This window comes from Brachypodium distachyon, chromosome 2, assembly GCF_000005505.3.
Source record: "Brachypodium distachyon strain Bd21 chromosome 2, Brachypodium_distachyon_v3.0, whole genome shotgun sequence".
NCBI classification, from domain to species: domain Eukaryota; kingdom Viridiplantae; phylum Streptophyta; class Magnoliopsida; order Poales; family Poaceae; genus Brachypodium; species Brachypodium distachyon.
The window spans coordinates 56577498-56593612 of record NC_016132.3 but is presented as its reverse complement, the minus strand read 5'-3'; the positions used below and the strand labels follow the sequence as shown (position 1 = coordinate 56593612).

General features: G+C 44.4%; 3 protein-coding genes and 1 long non-coding RNA gene across 5 annotated transcripts; 1 reads left to right on the top strand and 3 right to left on the bottom strand.

Annotated features, from left to right (window-relative positions):
- Positions 1-529: 529 nt before the first annotated feature.
- LOC100823043 (probable arabinosyltransferase ARAD1) lies at positions 530-3747 on the bottom strand. Its single transcript, XM_003564901.4, has 4 exons — positions 2729-3747; positions 1705-2001; positions 1511-1606; positions 530-1334 (listed from the first exon to the last, which is right to left on the bottom strand). Exons 1-4 carry the CDS (start codon positions 3221-3223, stop codon positions 921-923), a joined length of 1302 nt encoding a protein of 433 aa, XP_003564949.2. The 5' UTR covers positions 3224-3747; the 3' UTR covers positions 530-920.
- On the top strand, positions 3741-4412 carry LOC112270677. Its single transcript, XR_002963077.1, has 2 exons — positions 3741-4003; positions 4130-4412. It is a non-coding gene; the product is annotated as an uncharacterized LOC112270677 (long non-coding RNA).
- Positions 4012-13534, bottom strand: LOC100822845 (mannosyl-oligosaccharide glucosidase GCS1). Of its 2 annotated transcripts, XM_003567365.4 has the most exons (22): positions 13142-13534; positions 12576-12649; positions 11978-12229; positions 11679-11853; positions 11479-11565; positions 11293-11361; positions 11041-11137; positions 10655-10737; positions 10214-10321; positions 9862-9983; positions 9640-9747; positions 9489-9562; positions 8812-8937; positions 6703-6770; positions 6396-6545; positions 6254-6304; positions 5615-5671; positions 5385-5531; positions 5199-5290; positions 4860-4969; positions 4705-4768; positions 4012-4611 (listed from the first exon to the last, which is right to left on the bottom strand). In XM_003567365.4, exons 1-22 carry the CDS (start codon positions 13472-13474, stop codon positions 4458-4460), a joined length of 2601 nt encoding a protein of 866 aa, XP_003567413.1. In that variant the 5' UTR covers positions 13475-13534; the 3' UTR covers positions 4012-4457. The 2 variants fall into 2 exon arrangements, with proteins under 2 accessions (XP_003567413.1, XP_014754677.1); XM_014899191.2 differs by lacking the exon at positions 12576-12649 and having other exon boundaries at positions 13142-13281.
- Positions 13535-13821: 287 nt separating this feature from the next.
- LOC100822728 (uncharacterized protein At4g15970) lies at positions 13822-15882 on the bottom strand. The gene is made up of 2 exons (XM_003564900.4): positions 15356-15882; positions 13822-15267 (listed from the first exon to the last, which is right to left on the bottom strand). The coding sequence occupies exons 1-2, from the start codon at positions 15632-15634 to the stop codon at positions 14368-14370; spliced, it is 1179 nt and encodes a 392-aa protein (XP_003564948.1). The 5' UTR covers positions 15635-15882; the 3' UTR covers positions 13822-14367.
- Between the last annotated feature and the right edge of the window lie 233 nt (positions 15883-16115).

Sequence of the window (16115 nt, the reverse complement as noted above, 5' to 3'; positions counted from 1 at the left end):
AACAACACAACGTGTCCACGCAGAGCGTCAACAATCCATTGATGCTCTCAAAGGATGTGTATATCGAAAGGGAAACGGCAGGCGTTGCGTTGCTCAGGTCGGCGATACGAACAAAGACTAGCAGAGAAGATTATATTTTTGTGGTGCCATCAGAAGGCCATGACAGCGTTGCCTCTTCTAGCTTACGGATGGCAGATTAGCTTTGCAGAAGAAACATATCACGGAAATTCCAGTTTGACGTAGAACTTAATAATATCAGGCATGTGGTACTCCAGTGGCAAGTCAACGAGATTAAAAAATTGAGATAGACAGGTGAACGATTCATGTGTTCCTGATCGATCGATTTGTCCAGGAAGAAACGTCTCTTTCCTCCGATATTTCTCTTCCCTCCGATATTTTTCTCAGCTGCCCTTTCCGTCTTCTGAAGTTTAAAAAACATAACGTAAAGGTTCAGATTTGACAAGCAAGTCTTGTTTAATCACCAGGTGTTGAGCCGGGCAACAAACAATCACAACCACCCGAAGAAGAGTTTCACACAGGAAGTTCCCATCAGAATAAGATGGCCATGTTACCACGTGATACACACAGATGCAAGAAGTAGCAATCAGAGAGAAGGAACGATATCTACCGGGAATACATTGCAAGTTTGCAACATCCACTCTGTTGTTACAAATGTGTGTATCCTATAACATTACTATGTTTCCTCCACTATATCATAACATCAGGGGCATGGTTATGGTGTTATACAATAGAACAAAAATGGGGTAAGATGTTAGCCCCGTCAGTAAATCGCCTTGGATTCAGACCCAGGGGTGCTTAAGATGGAAGTCCTGGTGCACAAGGAAGCCAGCATGACTTCATCCAAATAATACCGCCATTTTAGCCGTCCATATATGAATATGTACACAATTTCACCAGTGTCACCACCAATCTGGAATTTTTAGTCTCCTATTCCTGTGAATCGCAAGATTAACTGCAGGGATTTTGTGTCTCACCTGCCGCCATATCATGTTCACGGCATCACCCTTCCTAGTGGGATACTGGAACTCATAGTGACTGGAGACATTTTTTAGCTTTGACCACATCTCAACCCACTTTTCTTTAGGCATCTGCCTGAGCTGGTCGAGCAAGTAATCAGGCTTTAGAGCTTCTTCAACTGAGAAGAAGAGAGAGAACTCGCTGTAATCAATCTCATCTTCAAAAGGGAGCTCGATCCGGCTGCTGACAATCACAGGAATACAATGACTGACAATGGCATCAAACAGGCGGCACGAGGAAGGAGTATCCCCGGCAGGATGGAGACAGAACTTTGATGACCGCATACCTTCTGTAGACTGTTGGGATCACCGTTCAAAATGTCACGTTCTCATATCAATAAGCCTCAACAGAAAAGAGAATCACACCAACATACCAAAACTATAAACAAAATCCACCATATACATAGAAGGCACTAGTCCATCTAATTTTAGGTCAGAAAATAAAAAAGGATAAAAATGAAAGAGATGCTTACTGTGTTAATGCCCTCGCCCGTGGCAAGACTATCCTCGAAGCGCACACCATCTTTGTCTTTTAATATCTTTGCGAGTTTTGCACGGATTTTTCCTTCCTGAAAGAAAAAAGGACCCCTAAGATGCATATTCTCAAGATAAAATTCCATTACAAATAAAAGATTAGGATGGGTGTCATCATAAATAAACTCCATACAGCTTTCCTGACTGTTCGTCCCCTGAAGAAAAGCAGCGTAGGACGAGCCTCAAATGGATCAGGTGGATCATCATTAATGAAGGAATCTACAACATGCACATATGGTGCCACAACATCTTTCCTCAAGGAAGCCAATTCCTGTGTGTATCTCCCGAAGTCTGCAACTATAAGAACAGATGCATTGACCATATCTCGCAGAAATCTAAAAGCATTTGGATGATGCATGGGAATCACATGGTCACGGCCCGCAGATCGTTGCCAATATTTAGACTTCCATAGAACGTCAATAAGTTCCACCTACAAGAACAAGATAGAAAAAAAGATCAGTTCAATTTAATTAGTACTTAGTTGAATTATTTTCCTTACAATGTATTTTTCGATAGTTTTTCTTAGTATGTAACTATGACATGATGACAATTTCCTTCCATTTAAAGAATTATAAAGATGCACAGTGACCAACTACTTAGGAGTTGTGCATAAAACAGTCAGTTCCTTTATGCAAAATCTCTCATCATTAACACCTCGCAGATTATAGCTGCTGATTCTCATTTCTCGAACATTCTAGACCTAGCTTAACTAAACACTACATTTGAGCAAGCTAAAGAACCCCATTACTAGTGACAAAAAGGGCACATTGCATTATTTGAGCAAAGGGGACATCATTCTGTCTGGTTAAACATAATTTGAGGAGACCACTACTGCTAAATAGTGTTGTCGACAGTGATGGAACACCAACTGATGAGAGCATTGTTCAAAGCCCAACGGTTTATCATCGAATTATATGAGCTTATTGTGCTTATTGGATAGCTGATTTTTCATTATATTATGCACGTACTGTGTCTGCAGTAACATCTTTTTACCGGGTAATTTTGGCTGGTCCTGCTCCTGCCATCGTCTTTCCGTAACACATAACACAATTTTGCGCAGAGATGTCCCAATCTAGGCCGAGTTAATTAATTATAGAACACAGAACAGAATTATCAGCAAAAATAACGAGATAATAATCAGGTGTATCAGCGGTAACCTGAAGGAGGCGGTCGGCCTCGGTGTCGGGATCGGTCATGTTGCGGCCGTGCACGTTGAAGCTGAGCGAGGAGAAGAAGGGGACGAAGAAGGCTTCCGCGGCCTCCGGATCCGCCACCCTGACGGCCTCCCTGGCCCCGAACTTGCCCTCCCCGCCGCCGCCCTGCAGCGACGCCATCATCCAGTACTCGACGCTGTGCTGGCGCCTGATCCCGCCCGCGGACGGCGGCCACGCGGGGAAACCCTCGCCCCCGGAGCCGTTCGCCGCGGTGGTCATCATGGCGACGTGGAAGCGCGCGGGGAGGTCGTACATGAAGACGCGGAGCGGCGGGGCCGGCGGGCACTTGGCGGGGCGGAGGTTGAGGAGGATGCTGCTGGGGGAGGCGGCGGGGCCGGAGGAGGTGAGATAGATGACGGTGGAGGAGAGCGCGAAGACGAGGAGCAGGAGCAGCGAGCCGCCGATGGCCACCGCGCGGCTGCTCGGCGCGGCCATCATGATGCCCACGGCCGCCGGCGTCCGAGGGCGGAATTTGGGGCACGGGGTCGGGGGTAGTATCGCTTTGGCTTAACTAACCGGTTACCTGACGCGTCGGAGGTGCTGCTAGTGGACCAGTGGTTGTCGACAAGTCAGGAGTGGGAATTTGGTTGAGACTCGAGCAATATGATTCTTGCAATTTTAGACCGAATTTGACCGACTTTTCTTCTTTGTAGGAAGGACGTTGTTGGCAACCGTTTTTGGCTCACAAGTGGACGTCATAAAGATTGCATCAAATGAACAAAAGTTTTGGATCATATCAATCCGAGGCCATATGCGATTGCCAGCGTGGATCAGGTCAATGCCGAAGTACTCCTCGAGCACCTCCACCATGCCGCCGCCCACCATGCCGTCCACACACTGGTCTGCATAGGAACCTCCAAGTCGTGCTATCTCCAGGTCAGTGACCACACGAACCGATGCTCGCTGCGCTCCGGGTCGCCGCTCTGACCTGCACGAGCCGCCGCCGCCACTCTGCCAGCCCGCGCGCGTCACCTCCGCACGCGGCCGCCGCTCTGCAAGTTCGCCGCCGCCTCCGCACGCACACACGTGCGCGGCATGGAGGAGGAGCTCGGGGAGTACATCACGACGACGATGGGCGCACCGTGCACGCCGGCAGGCTGGTCGAGGCCATCGGAATCGACCCACTCCACGCTGGCAAGCCCAAGCTGCCATGTTGGTACTGACAGGTGGGCCGTGGGCCCCACCGGTCAAAAACATCATTAAGACGACGAAACTCAGGTTACGACTTATGTGCAACATATTAGACTGATACTAAGTGTTTTGCAGGAAAAAAAAGACAAATAATGGTTTTTTTGCGCAACATGTCCAATGATGGGTGATTTATGCAATTTCCTCCGGTTGCAGGTGTAGATCAGGCCATGATTGGAACTTCGGAGCCAGATTTTGCCTGCTCTTAGTAAATGGTACTGTGCGCACCGTGTCATTGCTCCTTGACAGATCACAAGCATAATCGGTTGTATCAATTTCTCTACTTTTCTAGATGCTTATACATCTCATGGCATTTCGAAGCCCAGATGTAAGGAGTTATTGTCCAAAGACTGATTGAACCAGCAACGCTATGGCCCAGTCTTCCCACTGTATCTCGGCCAAAACAAGGCTCAACAATGGCCAAGGCCTTCCATTCCAATTGGGATCGATATCTTCTGTGTGGCTGCTTGGCATATACTGTATCTCACCTGTGCAATGATGGGTAGGACTCGGACATGATCAGAACAACAAGTGAAGTCCATCCTGTAAACGACCTTGCACCCTTTCCCTTCCCTTTGTTCTTCTGGTCATAGTTCTCCCAGAAGAACCCAGTTTCATGGTAATTCTGCACGATGTTCCTGCGAATGAGAGATGACAAGAGGCACCAGCAATCTATTAGAGAGGCTGCAATTCAGCTAATTTCATTCAGCTTGCGAGAAAGATGGATATACCGGATCAGGTTTGATCTTAGATCACCATACAATTGCCCTGCCCTGCTCATGTACGGGCCGTCCTCTGCAGTACAGCACAATGTTAGATAACTGTGCATACAGTGAAGTTTGAAAAGGATGAGTCTTCATTTCACAGCATTGATTGAAGAGTTTACCGTGTGCATAGTGATGGAGTGCTGAAAGAATCATGTAGTTCATGTTTATCCAAATAGCACCTCTCCAGTACGGGGCGTCATGCTCCGTATTACGCTTCATATATATTGAACTAGACCATGGATCAGCAATTAATTTAGAATCCAGTAACTAAAAGACTTAATAGTACACCATTAGATGAGTGTAATATTGCTGGCCCCAGTCTTCAACACTGGGCCCTCTAACGAAATTACACCCCTATAGATGCTCTAGAAGTTCTGAAGTGCAAATTTCATGCATTGACCATTGAGCCGTTTCTTTGCAAAAAAAAAAAGTGAAATAGATAGGCCTTCAGGTATTACCTTGTTCTAGAAAGGGACCGAAGGCCATAATCCGTCCATAAGATAGAACTGTTAGATATAAGGTCGAGCTGTTTCTCAAGAACCCATGATTCCTGCAGAGTTAAATGGTGCTTAGGAAGAGGATCATTAAGCTGGGATGAAAAGCATTAAAAGTGAGAAAGAAAGAGATTGAAGCAACGAGCTTACAGGTGGAATAGCCCCCATCATAAATGGGAAAAGGCTTACATAACCAACATGAGGTACTAATTGCATCTGAGGGGGTTGTAATGTCTCTCTCAAGAGTTCACGTCTCATAACACCCTTGTTGTTCACTTCATACCATCTCAATCGAACCTTCAACAATGATCTTACGATCAAAATCAATAATCATGTCTGGCAAGCAGAATAACAAAGCTGAGAGGAAGTGCAACACCAACCTTTTCTGTATGGTTACCATAGTCAAAATAGGCACCGATTTTCTCATCCAAGTGCATCTGTAAAAATAACAACACTTCAAAACTGAATGTAACAAACAATTACGAAATGGACATAGAACTCCACTCCAGTAATTGCTCAAACACTGCTTGTTACATACAGATACTTAATAGTCAATAGAAGTTAATAAAAAGCATCTGTGTCCCTTCGGGGACATCCGATAAAATAAAAGGCATGTAGTAATTAGGTGCTCTTTGAATAAAAAAAATACTGGCATATGGAAAGGCAAACAGAAAGCTCAGCATGTTTTTTAAAAATATTCCAAGGCATTTGCTTACAAGATCCCTAGGATTTGGGCAGGAACTAAAGTCTAAAACCACAATACTTAATCGAATTGTCGATAACATTAGCCACCACCCATTGCACAGTTTTTTTTATCTATGTTAAACAGTCATATGAGAAATTTGTATTAGTCATAATTATCGGCACTGTATCAGCTACAAATGCCTTTATTCATATCCAAAACTTAATACACTAGTTATTTGACTTAAAGATGAAATATCTGATTGATCTTAAAAACAAAAGTAGAAAAATATAGAATCCAGGAATGGGAAGAAATCTCAAAATTTTCAGAGCAAGACCTTGTTGAGTGTCCCAAAATCTGAAAGTTGATCCAACATCTTATTGTAATCCTGTAGAAGTTCAATGAAGATTTATCAAGAAGTGTCACTCAGAGAATGGTCGAGACAAAGCACCTCTTTTGATCTATTCATAGTGTGGTACCTTCTCAAGAGAGCTATCCATTTTAAGAAACTCTGCAATTGAGCTCATACAATTTGTAGCTAGAAGCATCCAACAGCGGAGGTCAACATGGCGTTCTTCATCATTGGGGTGAGATGCACGAGGATAGTCATCCAACCCAGATGTCAAAGTCTGTACACAAGTCAGCAACATTAGGAGTTATCGTGCTAGTTCAATGTTGTGGAGAATGGAAGGGAAGAAACTCTACTCTCAACAACAAATTCTTTCGAACTACACTTTCGAGTCAATTGATCAGAGGGGCAGCAAGCAACTAAAATTGTTCAACAACCTTTGGGTTTAATTCTTTTGTTGTCATGTTGTCTCTTCCATGCCAAAAAAAGGCTCCTTCATATTTCCCTAAAAAAAATTAGGTAAAAAATATTAATGATAAATAGGCCAAAAGTTGGAAATGTTGACATGACAAGCAGAAACATAATGGATAATAATCCACAGATAGTGAAGAGTACATCCAGGGCTGATTGACTCAACAATAAACTTTGACTTTAACTGGATAAATAAATTATACAATATCTTACAGATTAAACCAGTTCACAGAAAGCTTAAATGCACAAAACAATGCCATGAGAAAAAAAAAGTCTTCTAAACGGCACTTAGGCTAGGAGGGCGTTTTAGAGGCAACTACTGCACGGTCACCAACCAATCAGGCTAGGCAGCCATCTAGACAGACTAGACAAGGAAGGCATGCAGGCGGTACCTACTGCCGCCAAAGGCAGTGCGAAGGTTTGCCATCAAAACAAAGGCAACCTTTTAGAACAGTGCAAAGAAATGGAGCCTATCTCTTCCGAGGCCATCAAAACCCAGGCGCTGTAACCTACAACCATGTGCAGTTTCTAGTTTGGACAGGCAGATCCTTACGTGAGGCATATAAGCGTTCCATACTCAGACAACTGGGTTCATTTTTCTTTCTCACTGGAACAGTTGATCAGCTGGGGCCTCTTTTTTGAGTCAGCTTGAGAAGAGAGTACAAAATATAGAAGAATCAGGGAAAATGAAGAGAAACCAGATAGCTTCTGAAAAGTTTATTGCGTTTCTTCTGCATGAGAGAAAAGGGAAGAATATCTAGATAATCAACAGAAGAGACGATTTTTTCAGCTGGGCCAGCTATTTGTACTTCTGACCTAGCTTCGGTAACATTTTCTGGTAATTGTGCTGAGTTGCTATGCTTACTACAGTGAGGATGTGTTTGGATCTCAGATCCTAGCCTAGCTGAGCAGATTGGCGGTTTGTACAAGCAAATAATTTAGCCAATAACTGCAAGTTAATGCTTGGCCCGGTCAGCAAGCCGAAATGACTTGGTCGCAACAGCAAGCGCTTAATTGTGCAGAAAAATATGAGCCATAACAAGTAGCCTAAATGTGTTGCCCTTCTGAACAAGAGAAGCAACCAAACAACAAAACCTTGCTTGTGTCAGCCACTTCCAAGTGAGCTAAGCTAAACTTAGCCTAGCTAGGAAAGGACAGCAAAGGATCCAAACAAATCGTTAGTGAACTAAAGTCTAATGCCCGAGAAGATAACTCACTAAACCAAATATATTCCTTAAAAGTAGTAGCTCCAAGTCAAGGCTTTGGAACCATAAATGTATCTATTCTTCTGGTCATTTGCATCATATACAACACATGTATGGAGTAGCTCCTAATAAGTTCAAGTGAGTATGGTAATCCTCATCTTCAATAATATGTCTATAAATCATACTACATCCGTTCCAAAATACAAGTCATATTTCGTTTCTTTTGACAAAGGCTTTGACCAAGAATTACTCCATTAATGTACAATTTGAGTGACATAAAATGGATATCATTGTATTCATATTAAAACATACTTGCTAATGGTTATGATTTGGATCACATAAGTCACATGTTAATGAAGTAATTCTTGGTCAAAGAGAATGAAATACACCTTATATTTTCTATTTTTTAATGGAGAGAGTATAACAGCTTGCAGGTTCAGCATGATTATGCGTTTTCTGAACACTGTCGTGATTACAGACCTAAAAATAAAGTGAATATCTAGTCCACACATACTTTACCATGCTTGCCAGAACAAAAACAGATTGTTTCCATCTTCACAGCCACCAATGGTTATTCAGTCTTAATAGTAGATACTCCCTCCATTTCACAAAGGTTGGCGTATTTTGTTTCGTTAAGAGAAGGCTTTGACCGATGAAAACTCTATTAATATGTGTTTTTTCATACATGAAATTTATATCAATGGATTCGTCTTTAAAAGTTCTTGCTAATGATCATGGTTTCATATCATATAACTTACATATTAATAGAGTAATTCTTTGTCACAAGCTTGTCTTAACGAAACAAAATACGCCAACCTTTGTGAAAAGGAGGGAGTATATAATAAAAAACATTGGAACAGCAAAGTTCACCTGATTGTGTACTGTTGAACCACTGAAACCAAGAATTCAGCCGTACATAAGCCGTTTTAAGGAAAGTGGATATCTTTTCAGCTTCCTCATCTGAAAACTGGTGTGCATGTATGCCACTCGCCAAGTCTGCAATGAAAAAAATTATATTAAAAACATGATTAAACTGACGTGATTAACTTCATCAGTTTTGTTGCTTGGCCAGATCCACATGTTAAAAACAATGATGCTTGGTAAATGTGATCAATTTTCTCTCATCGCATAATTTTATATACACATGCACCAAAATAATTAACCTACATATTTTTCAAAACTTCATAGTCATGCTTTCTGTTGCATGAGTGTTATTTAATATTTTCTTATGCCTTGAATATGTGAAGTATGAGCGACGGGGGAACAGGCCAGTGGCCTGATGGTAGAAGCTAGGAAAGCTGTTTAACCTCCGCACCCACCATAGGAGGAGGGGGAGCCCATCTGTCCATCTGTCCTTAGTGAATCCCAAACAGCTCCTGGATGATTTTCAGAAGGAGGGCTAGAGACAGGGAACTTTAGTGTGTCACATTATTTTCTGCATAGCGCATATACTTCAACATTTGACATTTTAAAGCATGCAATAGGTGGAAATTAATGCAATAGTTACATCATAAAAATGAAGAGCGAGGAAGAAATTAATGCCCTACCACGTAGCGCAAGAAATAAGGTCGGAGGGTTTCCATTGGAAGGGTACTGCAGAACAAACTCCTCAGGAACCTTACTGCATGAAGCCAAGAACTAGATGATATAAGAAACCGTAGCTATAAGCATAGTTCATCACTCCTAGTGGACACTAACCTTAAAGCTTCAGCTCCTAATATTTGCTCTCGAGGAATCCACCCATCTGCGTTAATTAGATCTAACCAATGACCAATTATATCCATGGATATATGCGCATCCCAACGCCTGTAAATTACCATCAAGAAAGTAACAGTACCAGGACCGAAGTAAAGTTCTTGAAAATGAAATGGGGGTAGCAGAAGCCATACATCGAAATTTGTAAATTGATAGAATGCTTACCAAATGACTAACTGGTGGAAGCCCTCATCCCACAGGAATCCCCTAGGGAAGAAAGAACGACTTGGCACAGCTGTATATAGCGCAGCGGGCCAATATGGAATATATTTATCCCCATTTTTTTGCTGCAACAGGAATTCTTCAAACATTATATTTTTCTTGTGTGATATGCGATAACCAAGAATTTATATCTGCTCTACTACTCAAAAGAAACAGACCTGGCACAGTACAGATAAGAATAAACTACCAGAGGGTAGCAGTCCCTTAGAGTAGAATAGATCACCAGAGTAATGTGGCAAACACCCATGAGGAAAAGGAAACAGACAAGATTATGAGGTGAAGTTCCAAAACTTACTGAAAAACCTTTTGGAAGTGCAATTTTTGACTGCCCATAGAAGTAGCCAATACCTCCAAGAAGACTTGATAAGGCAGATCTACCAACAGATAGTTCTTTGGAAACGATCTGCATCAGAGCAACAATAACATCAAAATAGGTGCATTACACACATTTTAGTCAAGCTTTAACAATCGCCTGGAACAACTACTTGTCTTCCTAGCAAGAAATCAATTAGCTTGAGTGTCCTAGAACTGTAAAGCACACAAACACTAACAAAAATGTACCACACTATCATGTCTACCCCCATAAACAAAAAAATATAAGCCCTATCAAATACATTTTATTTGGGAAATTAAATACACAGGTCCTATCTAACAGTAATACAATGAGAAGAAAACAACACTAGACACTTTTAAGAAAAAGATTGTGGAAACTAGAAAACTCATCCAAGAAGCGCACCTTATTATTTACATTAAAAATTTGATCATATCTCTCTTCAAAATCCTTCCGTTTTGATTCAAGGGAGGTGCTCAGCGTGCGTCCTGAAAATCTGACATCATTAACGATATAACAATTAACAAACAAAATGAATATAATATGCTTTCAAAATTCCAAAAGTTCAGGTTCAAATAAAGGAAAAGATGCAGGCAAACAGGTCTAATATTTAATACAATGAAGCAAAATAAAGTCAAGAGCTCGTGTCACTTCCTTCAAAATGCTTAGTGCATGCATATTATTCTCTTCCTTCAAAATGCTTAGTGCATGCATATTATGGACGATGGAGATGGAATCCCATTATGGATATATACTATCTCTATGCAGTGTGCACTATGCACCAGAATCACCTGTTAGCCTATTAACACGTTCCGCAATCATTGGATCTTTTGAGCCAGTCCCTGACAAGAACACTATGTCTATTTTGGCAGGAAGTTTTATTGAAACCTGTGAAAACAGAGGAAAAACGTAAATCACAGAGCCAAAAAATGTATTACTTAAGTTCTGGGTGTATATTGACTTATTCTAAGCTTGACGCATACATGAGGGAGTACCCGTATGCATTATATTGATGGAATAACATTAGTTCACCTTTAGACTACCTGATATATCATTATATTTGCAGAGTCTTCCGTCATGTCAGGCAGGTTAAGGTTCCCACTTTGCATTGCCTAGAGAAGTCCACAGAAGCAGAAAAATTCAAACACAAGTTCAAAAGGTACAGTTATACACAAGATTGTAAAACTTTTCCACAATAGTAAGGTAAATGAAGAAGAGTTAGACAGTACATTAGTCGCAAGGGTGTGTTGAACTAGGTCACTTAGATTATGCATATTAGTCGACTGGAATCCAGATCTGTGAATTTCCAAATTGTCCTGTGAGAAAACAGAGTTTCGTTTAGGTCAACATAAATGTCAACCATATGGCATTACATCGCCATATACTAGTAACCTAACAAGTTGACAAACCAAGAAAATGATATGTATACCTCAGATCTCAAGTGGACTTCCCAATCACCAACATCTTCATGTGACCCTGATGCCAAAAGAAGAGGACCTCTTGAAGAAGGCTCATGCGAGCCCATAGTGATCGACTTCCCTGCTTCGTCGGCAATATAGAAGAACAGATGTGTGGTGCTTTCTTCAGCTTCGCTTAGACTTGACCTAAATTAATTGCAACTTCGTTGGATGAATTTATTCTGATTTCTTAGATAATGGTGTAGGTAGAAGTAATAATAAGTAACAACAGATGGCATCTTGCTCACGCGGTATTTGCCAATTGACTTACCTTTCATGGTTAGCATCCAGTCGAACTGCCCAGTCTCCACCATAGCCACTGCCCTCTCCTTTCACTTTTAGGAAGCTAGTGGTCAACAGTAAGCCATGGTCAACCAACTCTTGACGTCCATAATCCCTACCATTATGATCTGACCACCCATACGTGCTAAGCTCATCAGAATCTTGGCAAACATGACGAAGAAAATACTGTCCATTTTTCACGCCAATCCACATCAACCCAGCAATGAGAGACATCGGTGTTCTGAAATATTAATCGTGTTAGCATGAAATTTTCACAGGCTTGGAAATACAGAATCATCATCAAATACAAATATAGTTCCCCACTTGTAAAAATAGCAAGCTGCACCAGCAGGGCCACACCCCACAAGGTGCAGCACCAGAATCACTCAAATCGTGTGCCTGTTCCTTCTTATTTAACACAAATGAACAAATCAAATGAGACCAAAAAAGCATTGAATGCCTAATGTTTGACATGAATAAGTTCGCATCATCAAAACTAATGACATCCTGAATAGTTCTCAAAGAGAGCAAATCAATCTGATTAGCATGTTATAGGGGGCAATAGGAAGAGATACAAAATTAAGCACCTAGCACGAATTCCCAGATATAAATTTGGCCTGTAAGTACCCCAGTATAAGCTTTCCTTGTGATCGCCTTGGAACTGCAACCAGTTAAACATGAACTATCAGAATGCTGTTCTGGTTACTATCAGCATATAAATCACCCAGCTTGAGAGTGGAGAGTAAATCACCATAGAAGAGCGATAGATCGTGTATGCATTAGAAACTATGTAGTGCTAACTTCACACCTCTGAACGAGGTTAACAACCTTGGACTAACCAAGGGAAAATTTCACTAGTGCGTAGTGCGCATAAAATTAACTTCATTACAGACTTAATAAAACAGACGTACTTGATCATATTGCTTATCTAACCAAATGTTTAACGAAGTCTCATCATTAACCATTTAACCATGCAACCAGCAATCATCTCTACCCTGAGGATGAAATACAAAACGGTGGTGTCCTCCGTTAGGTGCCTAACAACTCTTACATAATACATGTCCTAAGTTCCACTGTTGCAGCAAAGCAACTGATGCATTGCAATCACCAAGGGGTAGACAGAAAAAAAATCCCACGAATTAAAGGTCCTCACCTGAGGCAGATCCATCATCAGGGGCGCGTCAAGCGGCGTGACGGAGCGCGCCATCCTGCGCAGCGCAGCGGCCTCCTCCGACTCCGAATCCTCCCACCACCCGCCGGTATACGCCACGAAGGCGACGGCGAGGAGGGCCGCGGAAGCAATCCCTAAGAAAAGGAGGGTTCGGACGCTCACGGCCATGAGGCGCAGGGGCCCATGGTCGCCGCGGCCGCTACGCCGCGCTGCGGCGGCGGCGGAGGCGGCAGCCCGAAGATCTGGTTCTGAGGAGGAGGGACTCCCGCGGCTCGTGGAAGCGGCGGCTCGACGCCGGGTGGTGTCTCCGGCCATCTGAGAAATCTCGGTGATCTCCCCGTGGACTTGTCAGTTGTCACTCTGCTATAGACTGCAGAGACAGGAGCGGCGGTTTGGGTTTGTCTGATCTTTCCGCCTTCCCCCGGCGTTAACGTAACACCAATTTACGCTTTGCCTTACTTGTTCAGACCTGAACGATGTTTACTTGTCCTGCTGGCCTTTTCCACTCTGGCCCATGTACACATGCCACGTCCCCAGTTTTTCTGGGATCATGCCCACAAAGGAAGCATGTTCATCCCTGAATATATTTTTTATTTTTTCAGGAAAACATATCTGATATATCAAAACAACACAAAATGATCCGTCACAAATAAACATGGTTGTGCTGGCCGTCGTCCTCAAAACGACCAAGATCCAGCCGAAAAAAGAAGATGAACATCGAGTCCAGTAAATTCAAGAACTTATGATCATGCAAAAATCTGAATAGCCTTCAGTAAGCTCTGATCACAACGTCTAAAACCCGACTACAAACAATGGCGGGATAAAGGCTTCAATTTTCCCATATCGGCTAGTAGCTAGCTAGCGACCCGTCCTGAACCTGGCAAAGATAAGATTCGACATCGCTGGAGGCAGATGTTTCCTCTCAAGAAGGCACACTTCACACTTCACATTACCTGCCTAGCTTGGTCAGTCACAGGAAAGATTAAACCCCTCCCAGTCCAACGTAGTTAGGCAATCGTAGACCCGCAGTACTACTTGTTTGACCTACTGTTGGCTGTCCTCGATCAATTGCGAGCTAAGCACATATACTAGTACAAACCACATCATATAATTCACTGGGCTACAGAAACATGAAGAGGCTGACTCGACCGAGCTACCAAGAACCGATCGGCCAGCTTCAACTCAACTCCCCGGCGATCCATCTTCGCTCAATGTATGCACTTCCCACCCTGGAACGTCCACCCGACCAACCCAGCCCGGCGCTCCCAGACCGGCCTAGCCAAATACCTCTTCCAATCCACCACAACCCGCTTAAGATCATGCAGCTTGTTCTCCAACCCGATACAACAGGTAGTGTGCACGGTGGCGACCCGGTTCATGTCGCGCCCGAGCTGGCAGAACCCGCTGACATCCTTACTATCAATGAACCTGATCCGGACCCCGATCCCGGGCGCCGCCAGCTCCCGCTTGATCTCGTTGAACACGAACTGGTCGTGCTCCCGCGGGAACCGGCTTCTGGCCGCGTGCCAGTGCGCCATGGCCCGGCCGTTCCGCGCCGTGGCCTTGAAGTAGATGAACCCCGTGTTCGGGTAGTTCCCCAGGTCGTCCGGGTCCCCGAAGTAGAAGTCGCTCGACGTCGTGATGTCCGCCGCCAAGGTGATGTGCACCCTCGGGTCCCTGAACCACGCCACGTCCACGTCCGTGAAGAGGAGGTTGTGGCCGAGGTCCAGCACGCGCTGCTGGAGCCGGAGCTTGGACCAGACGAGGGAGAGGTAGTCCTTGGTCATGTAGCTCTTGGCGCCGGAGAGGTCCGGGCTTGTCCCGTTGGGGGAGTTGTTTTCCGGGTCCGGGAGGAGGAGATGGCAGTGCGGGTGTTTGAGGGCGTGGCAACGAAGGAGAGCGCCTTCGTCCATGGCCACGACGATGATGTGTTCGACGAAATGCGAGATGTTCTCCCCGACGCGGAAGCTCTCGAGGAACGTGTCCAGGAGCGACCCCGGCGCCGCCCACGCCTCGTTCACCGACGTCATGATCACCGTCCCGTCCTCCATCGCCGCGCGCCGCACCATCCGCGCGAACTCGTCGTCCTCCACGCCCCTGCTGCCTCTCTGGAATATCAAATCAGGGCGCTTATTTGCTCTGTTATTGGCGGCCGGCAGATAAGAATGAAGCAGAGAGAGGACAAGGACGACGTACCGCATTAGTAGGAGGAGAAACCTTTGGGGCTCTTGCTCTAGGTTTTCTCTGCCTCGCTGATGCGGCTGTCCTGTTCGGCGCCGGTGTGGTGCTGCAGGGCTGATGCAGAGAACCGGAACCAGCTGCCACCGTCTGCCTGATCCCCTGGGAGGCCATCGTGGGCCACGCGGGATTCGCGGTCGAGGTGAAGAGGAAGACGAGGAGCACGGTGGCCGAGCCGGCCCCGAGGAGGAAGACGACCACCGGGGACGGCGAGATGCTGTTCTTGGAGCTCGCCATGCCTGCCTGAGCAGAGAGCTAGGCAGGGGAAACAGAGGAGAAGAACCTGGGACGTACGTCGTGGTAATACTAGCTCGTATAAGCATGTACCAGTAGCGAGATTGACTTTTCTTGGATACTGATTGGCCTTTCTTGGGAGGCGAGTTCAATGTGTGCCAGTTCGTGGCCCCCGACTCTCCGGTTGCGCTGTAGCACGGAGTACTATTTTCCTTGCTTGTTTAGCTTTGGGATGGCCGTCGATCGAGTGATTAACGGGTCCGTGTCAACGTGAGGTCCGAGGTTCAAACGTGAGTACCACACTGCCACCGGCACGTTGCAGACGAATCGGCTTGAGCAAAATGGAGTAAACCGGCTTAGCTCCACGGACGACCTTAATCCAAGTCAAATCAAGTGGAGGTCGAGACAGAGTGAGTGGACTCCTGCTAAGATCTCAAATCTATCTCCAGGGTTTGTTGGAAAGAAAGAAAAAAAAAACTTCCTA